Genomic DNA, 20,918 nt, shown 5'->3' on the forward strand with positions numbered 1-20,918 from the left:
CCTCATGGGACTGAAGTGACAATTAGGTGAGACCAGATGAGGTGTCCTATGTAAGATCTCTCGGGGACTCAGGGGCGGACAGCGTGTCTTACCATGCTGCTCTTATTGGTGCCAGGGCATGATGCAGCGCCTGGCACTTAGTAGGTGCTCAGTGTGTGCAACCCCCTCCTTATCATTCCAGCTAACCAGCCAGTTAACACGCTAACCTCAGCATGTGTCGGGTGCTCAGTGCCCGACACACGGTAACTTCCCTCTTCTACTTCTGTGCCTTCATTCTGCAGGTGCCTGCAGGCCTTCCTCCACAGCCGCTCTGGCCTTTTGCTGTCCCCTCCCACCCCATTTCTTTTTTTTCAAATTTTTAACTTTTTGATAGAGGGGAAGGGGAGGAGAAAGGATAAGAGAGAAACATTGATTGATTGTCTTCCGTACGTGCCCTGATCGGGGACCGGGCCTGTGATCCAGGCATGTACCCTGACCGAGAATTGAACCAGCAGCCTTTCAGTTAGCCGGATGATACCTAACCAGCTGAGCCACACCAGCGGGGGCCCCACGCCATTTCTGAGCAGAGTCGGGGCATCATCAAAACCAAGGGTCCTATTGGTGTTCAGTCAACGCACCCCAGCCTGGGGCCTTCCAAAAGGAAGCAGGGCTCAGGAAGGGCCCAGAAACATTTGCGTGTCATCAGTGGATGCCAGGGTTAGGAGCCAGGCCAGAGGGGAGGGGCAGAAGCCAGAGGAGACAGAGCTTCCCCCTCTGGGGAAGCCCAGAGATTTCCATCCAGGGTTTCTGCTTCCCTGGAAGCAGTGAAAGGAGCCAACCCAGCTCCCGGGCTCCGGCAGGAAGCAGGGACATCTGTTCCCAGCTCAGGAGGGGCTGAGAGCCCAGGAGGAAACGGGTGTCCTCCTTGCGGGGGGGCGGGCTGGGAGTTGGCTGAAATGCATGTGCCTGAGTCCAGGCCCAGCCAAAGATGACCAGAAGGAGGGGCCACCTAACAAAACCTTGTCCTCTTTTTGTGGCTGTCAGGGTGGGGCCGCTGCCCTCACTGTCTTACTGTCCTCACCACAGCGCTGGTCTTCCTTCCTTCCCTGGTTCCCGCCCACACCTTTCTCTGCTGGGTCCTCCCCTGCGGCCTCCCCGGAGCCCCACATTGTCACCATCCCTGTTTCCCAGGAAGAAAACGGAAACTCTGAGAGATGCAGAAATTTGCCAGGTCCCGTGCTCGGTGGGAGTACACCTGGGATTTGAACCCAGTCGTTTGCTGGTTCCACAGCACGTTCTTGCCCTCATGGTTGATCAGAGGCAGCGGCCAAGTTCATCCTGGACCTTCCCTTTGCTCTGGGCTCAGTCCACCCTTCTCCAAACCCTTCCTAGACCCCAGCAGCTGGTCTAAACCTACCGGCTCCTGCAGCCCCCACCTGCCCTCTGCCAGGGTCCGGGCACTACCTCCCACACAGTAATTGGTCACTTCCTCCCCGCCCCGCCCCCCCAAGTCCGAGAACTCCTTGAGGCCTGGCGTGGCGTCTGCGTCCTCCTATCTGGGTCACCGGCTTCAGGGTGCATCTGCTTCACCATGATGGAGCCTCAGGGGTGGCCTTTTCCCAGCTGCTCCTGAAGAGGCAGTTTCCTGGTGGCCCGCAGGACCCCGCGGACCTGCGCCTGGAGGCAGGAAAGCTGACTCCGAGGGCTCTGCGAGCCTTCCTTCCTCAGTCTGCACAGGGGCACCAGCAGCCCTGCACTGCCTGGGACACGATGCCAGGCCTGTAGAAGAGCAGAGGTCCCCTCAGGGAGGAGAATCAGGGAGGGTGGACACAGGGCCAGGGCAGAGGTGCGCGATGATGAGGCTGGAGGCAAGGGCAGCACCTGGGGCCTCGTCTGGGTGGCTGTTTGCACGTGACCACCAGGGACGCTAGGGTGCGAGGCAGGTACTCCTCAAACACCGGCTGCTTCCTGATCTAGCTCAAGTACCGGAGGGGACCCTGAGGGGGGGCAGGTTGGGGAGACTCTGAGGCTGGAAGAAGAGGCATGCATGAGACCAGGGGGAGCCCACCCTGCTCCTGCCCGCTGAGTTGCCAGCCTTCCTCTTGGACCACCTTGGGATGGGCCTGAGCTGGGGTCTCTCTTCTCAGTGAAGTCTGCCTGCCACCCACATTAGCTGCAGCCACCAGTGAATTATTACCCCCTACACATACAATTTATTTTTCAGACACAGAAACTGAGAAGCAGGATGGGGCCAGGGGGAAGGGACTTGCCCAAGACTACACAGCACAAAGGAATTCCATAATAATGATGAGCCCTGGCCCGTGTGGCTCGGTGGGTTGAGTGCCGGCCTGCAAACTGAAAGGTTGCCGGTTTGATTCTCCGTCAGGGCACATGTCTGGGTTGCAGACCAGGTCCCCAGTTGGGGGCATTCGCGAGGCAACTGATCCAGCGCATCTCTCACACATTGCTGTTTCTCTCCTTCACTTTCTCTTTCCTTTCCCCTCTCTCTAAATGTAGATAAATAAAATCGTTAAAAAAAAATAGTGAACGCTAACACTGGTTCTTGTGTGTTCCTGGGTGCTATGTAATCAGGCAAAGCCTCACAGACCCGCATTGGAATAGGGGGTTGTCTCCCCATCCCGGAGGTCATAGATAGCGGTGCTGAAGCACAGAGAGGTTAAGCGACTTGCCTCAGGTCACTCAGCTGACAAGAAGAGGAGCTGGAATACGAACCCGACAGTCAAGCCCATGACCACTAGGATATGTGCCTCTGGACGGAGGGGGAAGGCTGTTCCGGAGGGCCTGAGCCCAAGGGACGGGGTGGGGGGGGGGGCTGGGCTCGGTGGGAGGACAGGAACCGCAGGAGGGACTAAGGAGAGCCTGGTAGGAGGCTGAAGCCGCGCAGGGACACAGAGTGAGCAGTGCTGGGCAGGCTGCGGGCAGGGATCGTTTTGCTCTCTCCAGGGGCTTCCTTGTTCTGTCGACCCAGTCTTTCCTACCTCTGGATGAAATCGCAGGCATCTCGTAGTTTTTTCAGTCACTCTTGGGGTTTACCTTATTTTTTAAGATACTAAAATCTTCTGGTCTAATGGCAAAGCTTTCAGCTCTATTGAAAGCTTCTCCTCGCCCCCAGCTCAGGTCTTCCTCAAACACAAAGGCCTCTGTAATGAGGACGGAGGCACAGCGGGGCATCTCTAAGACCCAGTGTGGTCTGTTCTTCCCCTGCCCCCTCCCCCACTAGGTGCCTCTGGTCTCTCAGGGGTTGGAGCTTGGGGCAGGGAGGGGAGCGGGGTGGCGAGGTAAGTCTGACCTGGCTGGTTCAGGCATTCTCCGGAGAGCCAAAGTTCTCGGGGGGCCAGTGCCTGGAAATTGGCTCTTTCTCATCAGGGGCACTTTTGTGGGTTCTTCAGAGACCCCCTCTTGCCCCGGCACTAGATATCTCCCACCTGCAGTTCCCATCTGGGCGGAGCGGGCAGGTGCTTACAGTCCCCCTCCGGCGCCTGTCTTTAGGGACCCACCTAACACAGGTTCTTCTGATAGGATCTCCTGCACTTTCCCTGATTGCCCCCACCCCCAGCTCCCAATCTCCTGGGTCAGGATCCTGATTCAAAATCACCTCAAAAAACCACACTGGCAGGTTCCTGCTGGGGCCTGGGAATGCTGGGAGTTCAGGCTGTCCCCAAAGCTGCTGGGTCCCTGCCTCTCGGAAACAGATAACTCTAGCCAGCCTCTCACCTTTGGCCCTAGCCACCTCGCCTCCCAAATTCCAGTGGACACATGCTACTTTCTTGGGTTCTCTGGGCTGAGGCTGGGGAGCAATGCCAGCCGTCTCTAAAGACAGCTCCCTCTCCGATCTCCCACCTCGCAGCTGGCCGCACGCCCTGGAGGCTGAGGGACCAGAAGCAGTTTGGGCCCAGCCCCTTTGCAAGTCTACATTTTTGTAATGGGGGGACTTGGTGACAATGTCCTCAGCTTTGGGGGTCTAGACTGGAGCGGGCAGCAGGGCTGAGGAGGAAGGGAGGGGTCCGAGGGACATTTCCATTAAAGGGTCAGTTAGTCACCAACACTGGTGACTGGGGTGAGAGGATGAGTCAAAGTCAAGGCCAGGGTTCAGGCCCCATCAGGGGAAGGCAGTGAGTCAGGCACCCGGTGTGGAGTGCCGGCTTGCAGCCGGAGGTTGGTTTTGAAGGTGGACTTTGAGGGCGCCACCTGCAGGTGGAGCAGAGTGGTTGAAAGTGTGGACTTTGAAGTTGGGGGTTTGGGTTTCGGTCTCAGCACCACATCCTACTAACAGTGCCACCTGGAGCAAGTGATGCAGTCTCTTTCGCTTCCTTGGCTGCCCACGGGAGGGTTCACGCTGGAGCAAAACCTGAGTGTGCAGCTCAGAGCCTGGCTGGTGGGCACTCAGCAGGCAATCTCATGAGGAAGCGGTGTTAGTCTCTTTGTCCTTTTTATTGATGGGGAAACTGAGGCACAGCAGAGGTTAAACAACTTGCCCAGGGTCGCACCTAGGCGAGCGGTCCAGCTCCAGTGACTGTCCCCTGCCCAGCATGCTCTGCAGGGAAGACGCTGGCCTAGTGGGCGTGTACACTTGGCTGCATGGGTTCGAGTTCTGCCTCTGCCACACAGGAGTATTTGAGTGAGTTCATTCGCTTTCCTGGGTCTCAGCTCCCTCCTCTCCGCAGTGTGGGTGCTGTGCTCTTGGGGTTGCGTGGACTTAATGAGTTAGTCTGTGTAAAGCCCACTCTGTCCATGTTAGTTGTCTTCCTGAGAGTACTTCTGAGTCGGAAAGGTAATTAGAAGAGGCCCCTCTTCCACTTTACAGAAGAGGATGCAGAGGCCCAGAGAGGGTGATTGACAGGCCTGAGGTCGCACAGCCGGCAGAGCCGGACTCCTGCACTGGTTTTCTGCTGTCCTCAAGCAGCTTCGTGGGAGGAAGGCCCCAAGAACGGGTGAGCAGGCAGCTGGAACGCCTGGGCTGGAAGTCGGAGGGGTGGTCTGGAAGACGTCTCTTCTTGCCCATATCCAGCTTGAACTTCAACCCTTTCCCACCCACCACCTCCAGTCATCCCAAGGCACCTACCAAGGATGAAGTGTTGGCCTCCTTTACTGAGCAGGAGAGCCGAGCCCAGAGAGGGGAAGTGACCGGCAACCTCAAGCCTGGCCACCTGAACCTGGACAAGGATGTCTTTCTGGCGTCTGAGTTGTGACAGGCCGGCAGGCAGGCAGGCAGGCGGATGAGAAATGGGATGGGGTCAGGGATGACGAGGCAGCAAGCCCCCTCTAGGACGCTGGCACACGGAAACAGCCCCGAGCGCCCGCAGAGATTGCACAGGGAGCCAGTGAAATGATGACCACTTTAATGAGTCCCCGTGGGGGACAGAGTCCACGTTGACCTTTTCCAAAGTGCGTCCCATTTCCTTGTGCGTACCAGGGAGCATTGAGCCTTCACAGAACCCCCAGAGACCTCCAAAGCCACCCCAAACGAGCGTGTTGCTCCTGCTGGGATTTGAGACCATTAGGCGAGGTGGGCAGGGAGGGGAAGGCTGGCAGGGTGCTTGTCTTTATGTCACAGCGCTGAGAACCCCCGCCTCCTGGCATCGTCCCACTTCTATCCGCTCACCTTGGCTCTGCGTGGATGTCTCCCAGACCCTCTGGCTCATAAAGGCTGATGGCTGGCAGCTGCCATTTCAATAGGGGCTCATGTCTTTGTCACACCCCGAGCTCATCCTTTGGAAGAAGACAGAAGAGACCGGTCTTTTGCTCTAATGAAGGTGACATCCCGTGTAGCGGGACCAGAGGGAGACCTGTTCCCATCCAGCTGCCCCTGTGACGTGCTGTGCGCCTCCTGTGTGTCTGCCGCCTATTAGCGTTTTCCTGTTCACCCTCAAGTCTCACTGTTCTCCAGGCTCCGGCAGGCTGGGGAGGGAGCGAGGTGAAGAGGAGCGAGAGATCTGGGCTACTGGCCGAGGACACCAGGTGTGGTTTTTTAGTTTTTGGTATTTGATTTAATTATACCTGATCTGTGGTGCCAGTTTCTTGACGTTTACTGGGTCATGCTTTCCTGCCCTGTTACAAGAGGCACGTGGCGATTTTGAAAACCACCCTGCACTCGAATGTAACAGGCAGGTGCAGGGTTCCTCAGGTGCTGTTTGTGGTCCAGCTGTTTGTCTTCGCGCATTTCGTAGTTTTGGGTTATGAGCTCGTGTTTACGAGGGTTTCGCCTGCGAGAATCCCATGTGGCCTTTACGGTGGCACTGCCCCTCCAGAGAGGCCAGCCCTTGCTGCCGGCACGCGTGGGTGCTTTATACGTGCATTTCCAGACTCGGGGGTTCTGAGACCATGGGGGTCGTGAAATCTCAAACCTCAAATCTGTGGTAGGGAAGGTCTAGCGTTGTACTTTCCTAAGAGAGACTTTATTTAAATTTCCCAAGAAAGCCCCAGAATGAGACTTCTTTGACAACTTCTTCCTGTTTTTGTAAAATTTTTATCTCTTGTCTGGTCTTTTGTTGAGGATATGGGCCCACTTTTATTCAAGCATCTGGGTTCCAAATCCCTTCTGGCAAGGGCCCAAGGCCTTGTCTCCTATCCCGATAGAGATATGAAATCCAAACTCCGTGGTTCCCAAGATCAGCAAAGGCCGCCACCTCCCCACCCTTGTCCCCATGCCACCCACGGACCCACCTAACCAAAGGATCAGCATCTGCTTGGCACTCCAAATTTGGCTCTGCCGTTGAATGTGGTCCCTGGGGGTTTCTCTCCTGTCGTGGAAGCTCACTGGGTATTTAAAAGAAGGTCTGTTACGTTTTATCTAGTGTGTCTAAGAACTGTGGAACTCTTCGGAAGGTTCCATCCACCATGCTTGAGACCTGGGGTCCCCTCCTTCCGCCCTCTGAGTGACCCTGGGAGGCCCACGGCCCTCACCCTGCCCTGCCTCCCTGTTGGTCCGGTGGGGTTGACTGCCTGCCAGCCAGCTACCTCACCACCTTGCCAGGAAAGGGTATGATTGGGAGGCTGGGGGCGGGGGGGGGGGGCCAGGGGCTGGGTGTCCCAGTGCCCTCTGGAGCTAAGCACCTAAGTCCCTAGTGGTCCTTCCAGGATGTCTGGTGACCAGTCGTGTCAGAGCTGAGGTACACCTGGGGCAAAGACTCTTCAGCAAAGGGAAGGGTTTCTCCAGCAAGTCCAGTGTGGGCGGGAACTTGCTCCCAGCTTCAAATCTAAGGGTGAAAATCCTTCCTGGATCCTCTGCCTTATTCACAGCCCCAGCGCCTCAAACCAAACTCATCTCCCCCCGAAGCTGACTCCTCTGCCGGTGCCCCAGCCCGTGAGCAGTGCTGACACCCTCTCCTTTGCCTGCACCGGGTCCCCATGATGTTTTTAGAGGGCCCCTCTTGCAAGCGCTCAGAGCCACAAACCGAATCCTGGGCAGCCTAAGCATCTCCCCATTCTGGTCACTTCCTGTCTCCCCCGCTGCCTCAGCCACCTTAGCCCAGGCCTCTTACAGCCCCCCAGGGTTATTTCTATCTGGTTAGCACCCTTTGTACCTCCGAGACTCTCAGGTGCTCAGAGCTGGCACAGGGTGCCTGGAGGCGAGGGGAGTGTCACCTGCCGCTTCCTTCTCTTCCTTGGTGTCCCTGCTGCTGTGACTGGGTGTCCTCGTGCTCCCCTGGCCTCTCCGGGGCAGAGGCCTGAACAAAGGGGGTGTGGGGTGGGCACACTGGCTGTTGATCTGGCTTGAGGGGGACCCGCGTTCTGATGCAGCCACTCTGGCCCCCTGTTCACTCTGGCACGACTTGACAAGGACAGAATTTTCAGCTTCTAAATGACCAAGTCATTTTGCATAGTTGTCATTTTCACCCCACACCAACCCCATTCCTTACCCGCCTCAGTCCTGCACTGCACCCCTCAGCCGGTCTGCACCCTCGTGAAGCCCAGGAGTAGGCCGAGGCAAGGGGTGGGGCCAGGTCAGGCGCTGCCTGATGGAGGGACCCTGAGACACCGGCGGCAGCTGCGGTAACCCACAAACGCACCTCGGATGGGGCGGCGGCTCCCCCAGCCCGGGTGTGTGATTTTGTCTCACCCATGTCACAAACCCTTTGGTCCTCCTCCGGAAGCTGGCGTGGCCACACACCTTCACCGGCAACTGGTCAACGGACATAGCTGCTTAGTAAGTAATGGCCTGACTTGTGATAAGGGACCCTAGTGACTCGAGTCTCAGGACACACTCGCCTGACAAGGGCAGTCCCCGTGCTCAGTCCCAGAAAGCATGCAGGTTGGGGGCAGAGAGGGGGGTGCAGAGAAGCCCCACCTACTGTGGGGCCGGTGCCACTGACCCGCCCCAGAACACTCACTCATCACTCCAGGCCTCACTGGGAACTGGTGGGGGCAGCGGGGCCGGGGAGTCGAAGGGAGTAAGGAGAGAGTAAAGTGGCAAGTAGTCGGTGCACTGGCAGCTCGTGTTTTTTTGTTTTTTTAAGTAGGCGCTGAATTATGATTTGTGGACAGAACAGGGCTGGGCAAGATGATAGAGTGGAGACAAAGGAGGGGTGACCTGGAGTAGGTGCCATGGAGGAGGGCCCGCCCTATTTCACAGGTGGACTCCATCCCTGGTCGCCCACCTTCCCATCTCCCTGCCCAGATTCTGTGGCCCCTGTATCTAGGACCATCCACAGCCAGGGCCATGCTCCCATTTGTGCTGCAGGCAACTCAGGGATAGGGAGGGACCGGCCCACAGGTCAGCCCGGGGATGGAGGTGGGAGAGCACGTGTGGGGGTGGGGCAGGAGAGGGGCACCCCACGCAGGCTGCGGGCCTGGGACATGACCTGGGGACTGTGGGTTCTCTAAAGGTTCGAGGCAGCACACTGCAGTGCAGAGGCGGGAGGTGGTGCGGGCCAGCTGGAGCCTGGCCGCCCAGTGAGGCTTCGCAATGGAGAGGGGGCTGGACCCAAGGGAGAGGTGAGGTGTGGGAAGTGTCGGGATGAGGGGGTGAGGGCAGTGAGGAAGGCGACACCCAAACAAGGCCTGGCAAACGGGCGGCATGGATACCCAGAGGCACAGAGCGAGCCCCTGAGGACGGAGGGAGTCTGGCTGGGAGCTGCTTCTGAAGCCCAGCGGGCATCCTGCAGGGCAGACGGCTGGCATCTCCGAGGCTGCAGGTCTAATCAGAGAAGGCACCCCGTGCCCAGAGAACACGTTTCAACAAACCTGAAGCAGCTCCTTGTTATCCAGATGTTGTGACAAATTGTGGAACCACTAGCAAGGGCACCCCGTGCCCCCCCACTCTGGGCTGTTCGCTCAGGCTCTGGGGCAACAAGCGTGTCGGGGATCCAGCCCCACAGACTCCCCCCACCCCATGGGTGATGTAATTCCCACTGGTGGGGGCAGGCAGTGGCGGGGCCCCACCCTCTCATGTGCCTGCTAGTAGACACTTTCCAGGTCCCAGGAAGCGTCTCGCCAGGGACGGGTGCTCACCACCACTTACCGGTTACAAGGCAGAGGGAGTGGGGTGGCAGGGGCAGTGCCCCTCTAGTCACCTGCGACAGGAGAGGCAGATCCGGTGCTTTCCAGACCACAGTTACAGCAGCAGAAACAAGACAGACACACCCCAACCCAGGGGCTGGGCCTTAGCTTCGGAATGTGACAATTTATTTGGGGAGCGAAAGAGGCATCTCACCCCCCTTCCTGGCATCGATACAATATTGAAGAGCAGCAGAACAAAACGTACAAGACGAGAGAATCGGCACAAACCCCCCTCCCCCGGACCAGAAACAGCCGAATCCAGAACAGAACCAAAACCCACACCCGAAACAAGCCACCTTCTCCACCCGCAGCCTCTGGGACAGGGGCAGGCGGGAGGGGACCCCGTCACGCTGGGGTGGCCTGTCCACTCCGGTCTCCTGCCAACCCCACTCGCTTCCTCTCTGTAACCACTGGAGGCAAAGTTTAGCCAGCTGGGAGCTGGATGGTTGAACCACAGACAAAGGCAACAACACTTCATTTTTAAAATGAGAAAGAGAAAAGAGACAGCACCCTCCCCAAATATAGAGCTATATATGTATATTTTATATATATAGAATTCATTCGTGCACAATTCATTAAATGAGCTTTTCAAAAATTAAAAAAAAAATTATAAGATACATTTCTTTAGGCCTTTGTGTTTTTAAATTAAAACCAACAACAAAAAAAAGTCTCCATTTCCACTCGGGCCAACAGCAGGGGCAGACCCCAGAACTCCGTTCCTTCCACCCTGGCCTCTTGCAAAGGGTCCCCCACTAGGCCACCAGCCCCCCTTTGCCCAGAGGAAGCATTGCACACAGTAGGCGCTCACGCACTGTTGGAGTGAGGTGCTGACTCCTTCAAGGTGGAGGGGGGAACCCTGCAGGCCTGGGAGGTGGGGGCCTCAGTCCCCACCCAGCCTGTCCCACTGTGGCATCTTGGAGACCGCCAGCAACACGCGGGTCAGGCTGGGGAGACCCCCTCCCTCTCCTGGAGTTGGAGGCCGTAATTCTGGGCTTTCTGACTCTGAGAGGAGATGCAGACAGAAAAAACAAAAACCTTTAAACACTTTCTTTTTTTTTTTCTTTTAAAAGTGATTCCTTAAACCATACAAGCCCCCAGGAGGCTGCCCTGGGCTAGTGCGTGGGAGCCCATGGAGCTGACCAGGCAGGGCCCCCCTGTCCGAAGTGGGCCAAGTGCAAAACAAACAAACAAATGAAAACCAACAACAAAAACAAAACCCCACAAGGTGGGAAGGGTGGCGTGTCTGGGCGGGTCACCAGAGGCTAGAAAGGCTGGTGGCGGCTCAGCCTCCACCCCACCCTCCCCATGAAGTTGCCTACCCTGGGCTGACCCCTCCCCCAGGACCCTGGAGCTCAGGGGCAGCCTGCCAGCTTCGTGGTGGCTCCAGGGCCCAGGCCCCGCCACTTAAAGGGGCTTTAAAAAGGCCAAAGGCCAGAGCAGCTGGGCTCTTCACCCCATGGAGCAGCTCTGCCTCTGAGACCCAGTGTCCGTGTCTTGTAAGTGGGTGATCCCTCCCACTGTGCCCACCTCACCCTGTGGCTAGGGACCTGATCGTCACCTCTTTCCAGAGCAGGATGAAGCTCATTTTGACCCTGACCCCGCTGCAGGGTGAGAGCCAAAGGGGGCTGTGGGAGCGGTGGGTGGCTGGAGGCCCAGGGCCGCAACCTCATCTACCGCCTGACCCCCTGTGGCTGCCTGGACACCAGCAGTGCTTCAGAGAGAGGCCTTGCTGCCCGATGCACCCATTTCACAGACGGGCAAGTGAGAGTCAGGGAGGGGAGCGGGTCTGGGGTGGGTCCCGCCTTCCCGTCTCAAACCAGAGGCACCAGACCTCACCTGTTTCCTATGACGTGGATGAGGAGGTGCGGCAGTAAGGGGACATGACTGATGCCCCCACCAAGGCTGAACACGGGGGCTATCGAGCTGTGGGGGCATTTCACATATAAAAATAAAGCAAACCAGACTGCAACTTCTGCTTGGTAATTAGGCAAACGGAAAAGCAGCAAGGGGGAAGGGCCCACGGGAGGCAGATCCGTGCAAGAGTGGGGGGGGCTCTTCTGGGCCCCTGCTTCAAGCCACTCTGGAGAGAGGTAAGGGGGGCTCTGCTTGCTGGCAACACTGTGCCCACTCAGGCCCTGTGGGGCGCTGCCCACCTGAGAGCAGTGTGCATGCGTGTCTCTGCATGCGCCAAGGTGGGGCGGGGCTGCCAAGCTGGGGCTCTGGGGCAGGCATTCCCTCCTGCCCACGGTTACCCCCAATCCACAGGGTCACCACCTAAGAGTCTCCCAGGGTCCACAGCTCCGTCTGCCTGAAGCCTGCATCCACTACCTGGCCAGGGAAGCCCAGGGGTGCCATGGTCTTTGGGGTGATGGGGAGGGAGAAGCCCCCCACAGAGTGGCAGTGGTAGGGACCAGGTGGCCCAACAAGCTGGCAAAGGAACGGAGAGCAAGAAACCCAACTGTACCTACTCACCAGCCTTCCCGGAGAGAGGTGCCAATGACCCATCCTGGTGGCGGTGGGACCCCAGCTGACCCCCCACCTCCCCAAATATCAGCTCCAGTGGCTTGGTCCCTGCAGCTTCTGGCTAGCGCCCTTGGAACCAGCTGTCATTCTTCCCTTTGAGGGAGGACAGGTGTGGAGTCTGGGCCCAGGACAGGAGAAGGGCTTGTGCTGCCTTGAACCACGGAAGCAAGGCAGTTGGCCACAACCCTGGGGACCCGCCAGCTGGGCCTGGGCCTCCGCTCCTGTCCCCAACATTGCCACCTCACCTGTGCAATCACTGCGTCACTAGTTTTTCTTTTAAATATCTTTCTCCCCTCCCCCCAAACCCCATAGGAATCCCACAATATTTTTTTCTATTTCTTTTTTTTCCTCTTTTTTTGTTTTTTTGCAAAACTAAGTCTTTCACTTTCCTGTCATAAAATCACCTCTGAAAACACAACTTCTTTACAAAAAAAGTCACGAATGACACGGACTCTCAGGAAAACACATTTCTATGGTCTCTGGAAACACCTGTAACTGGCACCCAGGCGGCCATGCCCCTGGGGTGAGGGGTCGGGGGAAATCACCTCTGAGGACAGAGGAGAAACACCAGCCCTTATTTGGGGGGAAGCCAATTGGCACTTGGACGGCCACAGAGCCAACACAAAGGGCAGGTGCGGAGGGGTCCGGGAGTGCCAGCCCCCCAAACCCTGTGAGGGCCCTCGTTCCACACCAGGGGGTGGGGAGGGCTGGGCTGGGCCGCAGCCCTGTTGGGGAGATCTGTCAGCAGCCCTCCCACACTCCGGGACGAAGGAGTCTGCTCCCTAATCGGATTCCCTTTCTACCTTCTCCTGCCTCTTGCCACCGCGCTTCTGGACTGAGACCGGTCACTCACTGCACACACCAGGGAGCCACACTGAGCTCCGAGCAGGGCACGCCACTCGTGCCAAACTGAGACTGATGGTGTGCCAGGGCTGCTGCCCAAGGCTGTGGTGCAGCAGATCCCAGCCCCGCCTGCTCTCGCGCTCCTGAAGAACACAGGCCTCTGCTTTGTCCCCCCACCTCGGCCCGCCTATCCTCCCCGTGCCCGGGCTTCAGCTGGGGCTTTGGTCTCTGCCACTGGCAGGGATGCCTCCACTCCCTGGCAGCAGAGGGAGAAAAGCTGTCCAGGGCAACAGAGGCCTCCCATTGCCTGGAGCAGGCTGGGCTCTGAGAAAGCCTCAGGGTCAGAAGCAAGAGAGGGCTCGAGAGAAGCCTGAGACCCTGGAAAACACTTCCAGGCCTCTTCCTTCTCCTAAAACACGCAGGAGGAAGGTGGAAGCTCAGGGAGGGGGTCTCCCTTCTCTGCCTCAGTCTCCACCAGGCTAGGTGTGCTGCCACCGAAGGCCTGGCAGTCAGGTGGCCCACCCCAAAAAAGAAGGGCATGGGGGCCATGCCCCCGGCACACCCAGGCTGGAGGGATTGGCCTGGTGGCCTCCACAGCAAAACCTTCAGGCCCAGCCAGGCCAGGAAGACTGGCCTGGTGGCCTCCACAGGCCCAGCTGACGGTAAGGGAGGGTCCGGGCCTTTGGTGACTCCGTTCTGAGGAACCCCAAAGGGTGCCACCTGGAAAGCCTGGACCCAGTGCCCAATGCACAGACGTAAGGACACATGTACAAACACGCTCAGGGGCGGCAGACACACTCGCACAGCTGGAAGTTTCCACAGCAGGTTCTTGTAGCACCTTTGGTTGGGAACTGAAGGGGCCTTTCGATGCTGGGAGGCTATGGCCGGCTGAGCTCCCTGCCTGTTGCCCCATCTTCCAGCTGGAAACTAGTGAAGAGGTGGGGTGGGGCCTAAGGGGGCCCTTGGGTCTCCTCTGACTGTGGGCAGAAGACCCCTGCCTCTGGGCACAGCCACCCTCATTGATGTGGAGGGAGGGGCGAGGCTGGCCCCGCCCCCACCTTTGTCTGAGCTCTGCCATCCCTGCCCCTCCTGCCCAGGCATCTGGAGGAAGGAAAGGAACAGCACGCACGCTGGGAGGGGCCTCCGAGGGGCCCGCGGCTGCTGGGTCAGCACCGAGAAATCAGACACTGTGCAGGAGAGCTGGAAGCAAGCTGGGGGGACAGGGTGGGATGCGGCGGGGCAGCTGAACCCTGGGTGCTGGGACTCCCCAGGAGCCGCCCAGTGGGCCCCACTGTGCATGGGCAAGGAGGGCACCAAACTGCAAGAGGGAGGACTTCCCAGTGCCCTGGTCCCAGCCCAGCCCTAATCTGGTCCAGAACTGGCCCCCACTGGGCTTCAAAGGGCTCCAACTGCCCTGCCCCATCCCGGGGTCAACACCAGCCATTTGAAACAAGCAAAGCACAGGCGGAGGTGTCTGAGGGTGAGGGTGGGAGCAAGAGTATGACTTTGGGCAGGAGGGCCCTCCCAAAGCCCCCTCCGTGATGGCACCCCCTCACTTGCTCACCCCACTGTTGCCACCCCCACCTGCAGCACCTGCTACCCCAGCAGCCACCTTCTCGAAATCCTCAGGGTTGCAGAACTCCTTGATAGTGACCGTCAGGAGGTTGCTGGTGACATCGGTGACGACCACATTGGAGCAGGGTGACATCTCTGGGCGCCAGTCCCCAGCCTCAGGCTCAGAGGCGCCGGCAGGCTCAGGGGCTGTGGCCAGTGCCTGGCTGGCAGCCACACTGACCTCAGGAGGAGCCCGCTTGCTGGTGGCTGTGGTCTCGGGAGAGATGGACAGGTCGAGCACCTCGGGCTCTCGCCAGTCGGGGCCAGATGGGCTCATGGTCTCGGGGAGCAGCTTGGGAGGTGAGTCGCCGGGGTCAGAGGATTGGGGTGCTGGCGAGGGGCAGCGGGAGGAGCCGGAGCTGCGGGCGTCGTAGGGGGCAGCGGGTGATGGCAGGAGCAGCCCCGGGGCCGCAGAGGCAGCAACGTCGGCCTTGCTGGCTTGCGGGGGCGGCAGAGGGCCGGGTGGAGGGGGCTTATTGTACAGCGCAAAGGTGCCGAACTTCATGTGGCGGATCTGCGTGCGCAGGATGCTCTCACTGAACTTCTTGCTCTTGCCGATGACGCGGTTCCGAGAGGGGACTTTGGGGCGGGCGAGGTTTCCAGCCCCTTGCCCGGTACCCCCTCCACCTGCGCCCTTGTCGATGACCTTCAGGTTCAGGATGATGCGGTTCCGCTTGGGCTCCCGAGGCTTTACCTTGCGATTGATGATGCGCACGGTCTCGGAGAAAGGAGAGATGGGTGGGCGCAGGCCGGGGCTGCCCCCCTGGGGGTCTGGGCGGGGCAGGGGGCGGCGGGACATGCGGTGGCAGCGGCGGATGTCTTTCTTGAGCCTGTGCACGGCTGCGCTGGAGTGCAGCTTGGGAGAGGAGGCACTGGCACTTGGCTTGACAGAGAAATGCACATCACTGATGCGGAGGGCCTCTGCCTGGGCCCGTGCCTGTGGGGGTACAGGAGGGGTTGGTGGGAGCTTAGCTTCCCACTGCCCTCTCCTGGACACTCTAGTGCCAGCCACTCACACAAACGGTCTCGTTAAACCATCCTGAGAGCACCTAGGTAAATCAGTGCTGCTTTTGACCCATCTTAGAAAGAAAAGGAAACATTCAGACAGACAACAGATCGGAGGGAAATGGGACCCTAGTCCAGCTCCAAGATCCACACTACCTATGCAAGCTCAGCTATGGGCCCTACAGATGGACGGGCCAGTGGCTGCCCTCGCTGACACAGGAGTGCCAACAGCTGGGACACTGTACAGAGACAAGCCCTTTGCTCAGAAGCCCCTGACCCACCCTGCTCTGTGAGGGAGCCCAGCCCGGCACTCCTCCACGGACCAATTTTCAGGGATGGAAAAGAGAGCGAGCCCCCTCCCTGCTCCACCCCATACCACACCCCAATGACACATTTGTAGGATCTCAAACTTTCTGTGGTCTCTCTCCGCCTTTGGACTGGCTGCATCTCCAGCTTGGATTCGCCTCCCCAGACGCTCACTGTCTTTGGGACAGACCACTTCATATTCTTTCCACTAAAATGGTGGGGGCAGCAGAGTCCTGTGGGCGGCCAGACACCGTCCAGCCAGCTGCATGCCCAGGTGTGAAATCCGCAAAGCCCCAAGGCTGTGCGGCATCTCACCTGCTGCACTGGGGCGCACTATGGTGTGGCAGAGCCCTCAGAGGCCCCAGGTGCACAAGGGCACATCAACCGCCTCCAGGGTCTCCGTATCCTCCGTTCACTATGAAAGTACTAACGAGGGTGTGCCAGCTGCTAGGGGACACAACTATGAACACACAGCCTCTACTCACGGGGCCGGGCTCTCGGGGGAAGGCAAGTGACAGGCAGTTAGGATGCAGGGGGACTTGTTGCAATAAAGGAAGTGTGGGGCCTGAGGAGCACAATAGGGACGCAGACCCTGGAGGAAAAAGCTGTAGTAGCAGAGCCCAGGTCCTTCCAGAGTCCGGCTGCACCCCACGTGGCTGCAGGGGCCTAAGTGGCCTGCTGAAGGGGTGCTGCTGAGACAGACGGTGGAGGCTGAGCACCTGGAGGTGAGAGGATGCCTTGAGGCCAAGGGACCGAATGCAAAGGCTGGAGAGCTGGTGGAGATGGGAGGCTGATCCCATTTGCCTCTGCAGACACCATGGTGCCTGGTGTGGCAGGGGACCCATTGGGGGGTGACTGCTTCCATCCAGGGGGAGATGGCGGTGGCCAAGAAAGGGACACTTTCCCCTAGTCTGTGAGCTCCCTGAATGGGACCTGTGGTTTGAGGGTCTCTTTGCCTTACCCACAATAGCACTGGGGCACCTAAGCAGTACCTGGGAGGTAGCCTGCATGCCCCTCAGACAAGACAAAGCTGAATTTGACCACAGCCCCCAGAAGATGTGTTTGCTGACTTATTTCCTAAGTAAGCGAGGATGACTTCATTTAGAATGTGGGAGAACACTTTAATGTCACATGGCCCTCCCACACACTTAGGGCCCCCAGGGGCTGCCCGATCATCAACCCTTTCAGCCACGAGGCGGCAGCACACAGTGCCCAGACTGCCCCTGCCAGGGCTGCCAGCTCCTCTTGCTCCTAGCCAGCACAGCCAGGTACTGGTTCCCTTACACCTCTTCCCAAAGACAGGGGAAAGCCACCAGACCTTCCTTGGCATGGCAAGCAGGGCCTGTAGCAGGGTCAGCCCCGCTGGAGCTTAGGGGATCCTGTTCTTTCTGATCCGCGCCCCCGCCCCCCAGCGGCGTTAGCATTTACTCCCCCTGTACATTGCCCGAGTCCTTGGACCTCCGTAATAATCTTCCTGCCAGAGTTCAGCAGTGATGGAGACCCCCTGGGGATGGGGCCAGGAACGTGGGCAAACATCAGATCGGCTCAGTGGGCCTCCTGTGCCATCACAGCAGGACCCACCCACCACAGGGGCCGCTGAGACCATCGGTGCCTGCTAAGCACAGTACCTGGAAGGCAGCAAGTATTCAATAAATACCAGATCTGTCCATGGTGTGGGGCGGGGGCGCTTAGGAGCAATGAGCTTTTTCTAATGTATGGTTTCCTAACTTCTATGAAACTTGTCTTCCTTTATAAATTTCTAAATACAGGGTGGGGCAAAAATAAGTATACAATTGTGAGTCTGTGAAACACAGAGTTTATTCCTGTATTATTGCTTATTAATTCTTGTATCATTTTCCCTATGAACAACTGTAAACCTACTTTTGCCCCACCCTGTACGATTTATTTTTTTAAAAGGGACTGGTTTAACCCCCCTCCTTCCCTCCCTTCCCGACTAAAACTTTTTTGAAGGTAGGCCTGGGCCTGCCACCCACAGCCAACGCACCCATGGCGCTGACAGTGACGGGCAAGGCAGTGCACACAGCATGGGGGGCGAGAGACACGGGCTCTGCTGCCGATACTCGGAGACCGCGGGCAAGCCATTCTACCCCTGTGGCCTCCGTCTCCCCGTGTGTAAATGGTGATAATGCAACCGACTTCCTGGGCTCCTGCGCTCCTCAAAATAGTTCCCAGCACAGCGTGCTAGCTGAGCGAACTATACACACTGCCTGTCAGGGACTCACAGAGCCATCACAGAGAGGACTACCACCCAGTCAAAGTCCTCTCATCTGCCTCCATCCCTGGTCCCTCCATGGTTTCCTGTGTGTGTCTGCCCACCTTTCCCCTGGACCTGATGCGTATGGTCTGAGGGGCAGGGTGAAGAGAAGGACGGGATGAAGCCATGAAGTTGGGCGATGGGACTCGAGGTAAGTCAATTCCCCTCTCTGGGACTTGATTTTCTCATCTGCGAAATGGGGATAATACCTTCCCCACCCCCACCCCCCACTTCATAGGGTTGTTGAGGGGATTACAGGAGATAATCCACGTCGGGGCTCAGCTCTGTGTTAGGCCCCATAGGCTCAGGAACTAGAAGCATTAAAAAAAAAAAAGGCATTTCGTGAAATCAATGCTCACAGTCATTACTGGCTTCACCGCTAGAGGGTGCTCCAGCAGCGCGGAGAGGCTGTCACACAGCCCACCAGCCCTCCAGCTGCCCCGCCTAATCCCGCCAAAGCTTCATTAAGGGTTAAAGGTTACTTCATGGATCCCCTAAGATGTGTGCAGATGGGGCCAGGGGTCACAGAAATATGTAATTATGGAAACCAAAATTTCTTTCACTTCTGCTTTAAATTCCAAAGCAAACCCTTACACATACAGAGTCCTTTTGGGTGGGGAGGCGGGGCTGGAGAGGCCCACCTCACTCTCATTGGGCTTTGAGCCTTTTGGATAAATCGGTGCTTCTGAGCTTCTGCATTCTGCACAGTCTCTTCCCTGCAGAGTCCTCACTGCCCTTCCTGTACCAATTGCCACAAAGTCACAAGCTGTCAGGGTGGGAAGGGGCCCTAAGACAATCTTAACACTAACGGGGAGACTGCAGTTATCTAGGGAGGTCCTCCTGCAGCCTTGCTTGCCACCTCGGCAATCCTGCCCTCCCTTTTCCAGATTCTGTTTTTTCTAACCAAAAAAACCAAAATAAAATAAACCTCCCCCAAACTAAGATGGCTTCCAGGAGCTAGGTCTCCTTCCCTTGCCAAGGCTAATGTGCTACGGTTTCACGCCCCCTCTCTCCATCCTCATTACAGCCTCTAGAAACAGCCAGAGGTAGGGGGAAACTGAGGTTCAGAGTCCTCAAGCCAGTGGACCAGCCTAAGTGATAAGCTCAAAGTGAAGTGATTTAGGTTAAATTCAAGTGGAAACCCTCTCCTGTAAGAAGGGAAAGCATGCAGAACAAATCCTAAGAGAGAGAGAAGGAAGCTGGGGGCGGGGAGGCAGGTGGCCCCCAAATGTCTCTCCCTGTTCCCTGCCAAGAGGGAGACCACATTCACTCTCCCCTAATTCCAGGCGGAGCCCAAGGGTAGATGGTTCAAGGCTGGGAGAGATGAGGGCTCTCAGGTACAGAAGCGACCTCCCTGCCACGGCCTAGGTGGGCAGCTCCCACCTGCTTCATCCATCCCCTTTCTGGAGCCCTAATGGTCTCCTCGAACCCTTGTTTGTCAGTGAGGATTATCCCCCTCCTGGACCCCGACTCCCAGAACCCTCTTGCTGAAGCTGGAGCCAGCCGGGTCGCTGCCAGGGGCTCCTAGTGGGCTCACCACCACCCCCTGCCCAGCTGGGGCCCGTCTGGAAAGGCCCGCCCGCCTGGGCAGCCGCCGATCTGTCTGTCCCTCCCTAGAAGGCCCCGAGCTGTGCCGGGGCTAGGGGCCCGAGAGGGGATTGCTGGGGCTGGGCCAGGTTACCTTCAGGAGGAAAGTTTTGGGTTTGGGTCCTCTCTTCTTGGGCCCATACAGCTCCCGCTCCCTCTCCCTGCAGCGGAGAAACGCAAAAAGGTTACAAAGAGTCCCTTCCCGGGCCCCACTCCGTGCTACCCTCCCCGGCTCCTCCGTTTCCCCGCGCGGCGCCCCAGCGGAGCCTCGGCCCCGCCACCCCTGCCAGCTTCCCAAACTCACTTCTGCTCGAAGGCTGCAATGAGCCTCGAGTCCAGGATGTTCTCCTCGGGCTCCCAAGTGCTGTACCTGCCGAGTTACATATGCAGAAAATAAAAATGAAAACCAGAGAGGCAGAGGCACATGCAAGGGAGCAAACGTGACCCCCCCGCACCCCCCCAGGAAAAAAAGGCCCGGTGTCCGCTGCCTCCCCTCCCCCCTCGTTCCTGGACTCCGCGACACTCACTTGATGGCCCACCCCTTCCATTTCACCAGGTACTCGATGCGTCCCTGTAAAACAGAGAAGAAAAAAACGGGAGAGTGGGGGTGGGGAGGATGCGGGGACGCGAGGAGGCGGCGGCGCGGGGGTGGCAAGATACCCGGGGTTAACGGGACCGCTTCACCGGGATGGTCGGCGGACCCGGCCAACAGCTGCGGGACAAGACGTCCCGGTCCAGGAGGTGGCTCACCTTTCGGATTCGCCGTTTGATGATGGATTCAGCCGCGAAGACCCGCTCGCCCACTGCAGACAGCTCCATCTTGCTCAGCGGCACCCACAGCCCATAATACTCCGTGCTCCCGCGGCCGGTGCTGCACCGCTCGCGCACGCGCCGCAGCGCTCAGGCCCCGACGGGCGGACGCGCGGTAGGGCGCGCGCTCGCCCTCCAGCTGTGGGCCGTCACGTGACCCCGCGGGCGAGCGCGCCGTTGCTAGGACCTCCCCCTCCCCCGGGGCCGTTGCTAGGGAAAGGAGCGCACGCGGGGCTAGGGCGCGCGCTGGCTCTTAAAGGGGCCTCGCTGGTGGCCGGAGCCCTGTCCCAGAGCCTGGGGTGGGCAGGGGGTGGATTCTGAGCTCGTAGGAAGCCGGGCGTTGCAGTCTTACATTTTCCACTCCCCTCTCCATCTTCCTGGCCCCGGATAGCTGACAACTTCTCTCTCCTTTTAACCCTGCCCACCCCTCCGCCCCAGCAAGTCTCACCAGGCCCCA

General features: G+C 58.5%; 1 protein-coding gene across 1 annotated transcript; it reads right to left on the bottom strand.

Annotated features, from left to right (window-relative positions):
• Positions 1-9,607: 9,607 nt before the first annotated feature.
• On the bottom strand, positions 9,608-20,556 carry CBX6 (chromobox 6). Its single transcript, XM_024579399.3, has 5 exons — positions 20,402-20,556; positions 20,179-20,222; positions 19,956-20,021; positions 19,746-19,812; positions 9,608-15,415 (listed from the first exon to the last, which is right to left on the bottom strand). The coding sequence occupies exons 1-5, from the start codon at positions 20,468-20,470 to the stop codon at positions 14,417-14,419; spliced, it is 1,245 nt and encodes a 414-aa protein (XP_024435167.2). The 5' UTR covers positions 20,471-20,556; the 3' UTR covers positions 9,608-14,416.
• Positions 20,557-20,918: the final 362 nt, after the last annotated feature.

This window comes from Desmodus rotundus, chromosome 3, assembly GCF_022682495.2.
Source record: "Desmodus rotundus isolate HL8 chromosome 3, HLdesRot8A.1, whole genome shotgun sequence".
Lineage (NCBI taxonomy): Eukaryota > Metazoa > Chordata > Mammalia > Chiroptera > Phyllostomidae > Desmodus > Desmodus rotundus.

Coding starts and splice junctions, on each gene's coding strand:
- CBX6 (XM_024579399.3), bottom strand. CDS start 20,470: ATGGAGCTGTCTGCAGTGGGCGAGCGGGTCTTCGCGGCTGAATCCATC. Junction 20,223..20,401: donor TCAAACGGCGAATCCGAAAG/GTGAGCCACCTC, acceptor TCTGTTTTACAG/GGACGCATCGAGTACCTGGT. Junction 15,416..19,745: donor CCAAAACTTTCCTCCTGAAG/GTAACCTGGCCC, acceptor GTACCCCCACAG/GCACGGGCCCAGGCAGAGGC.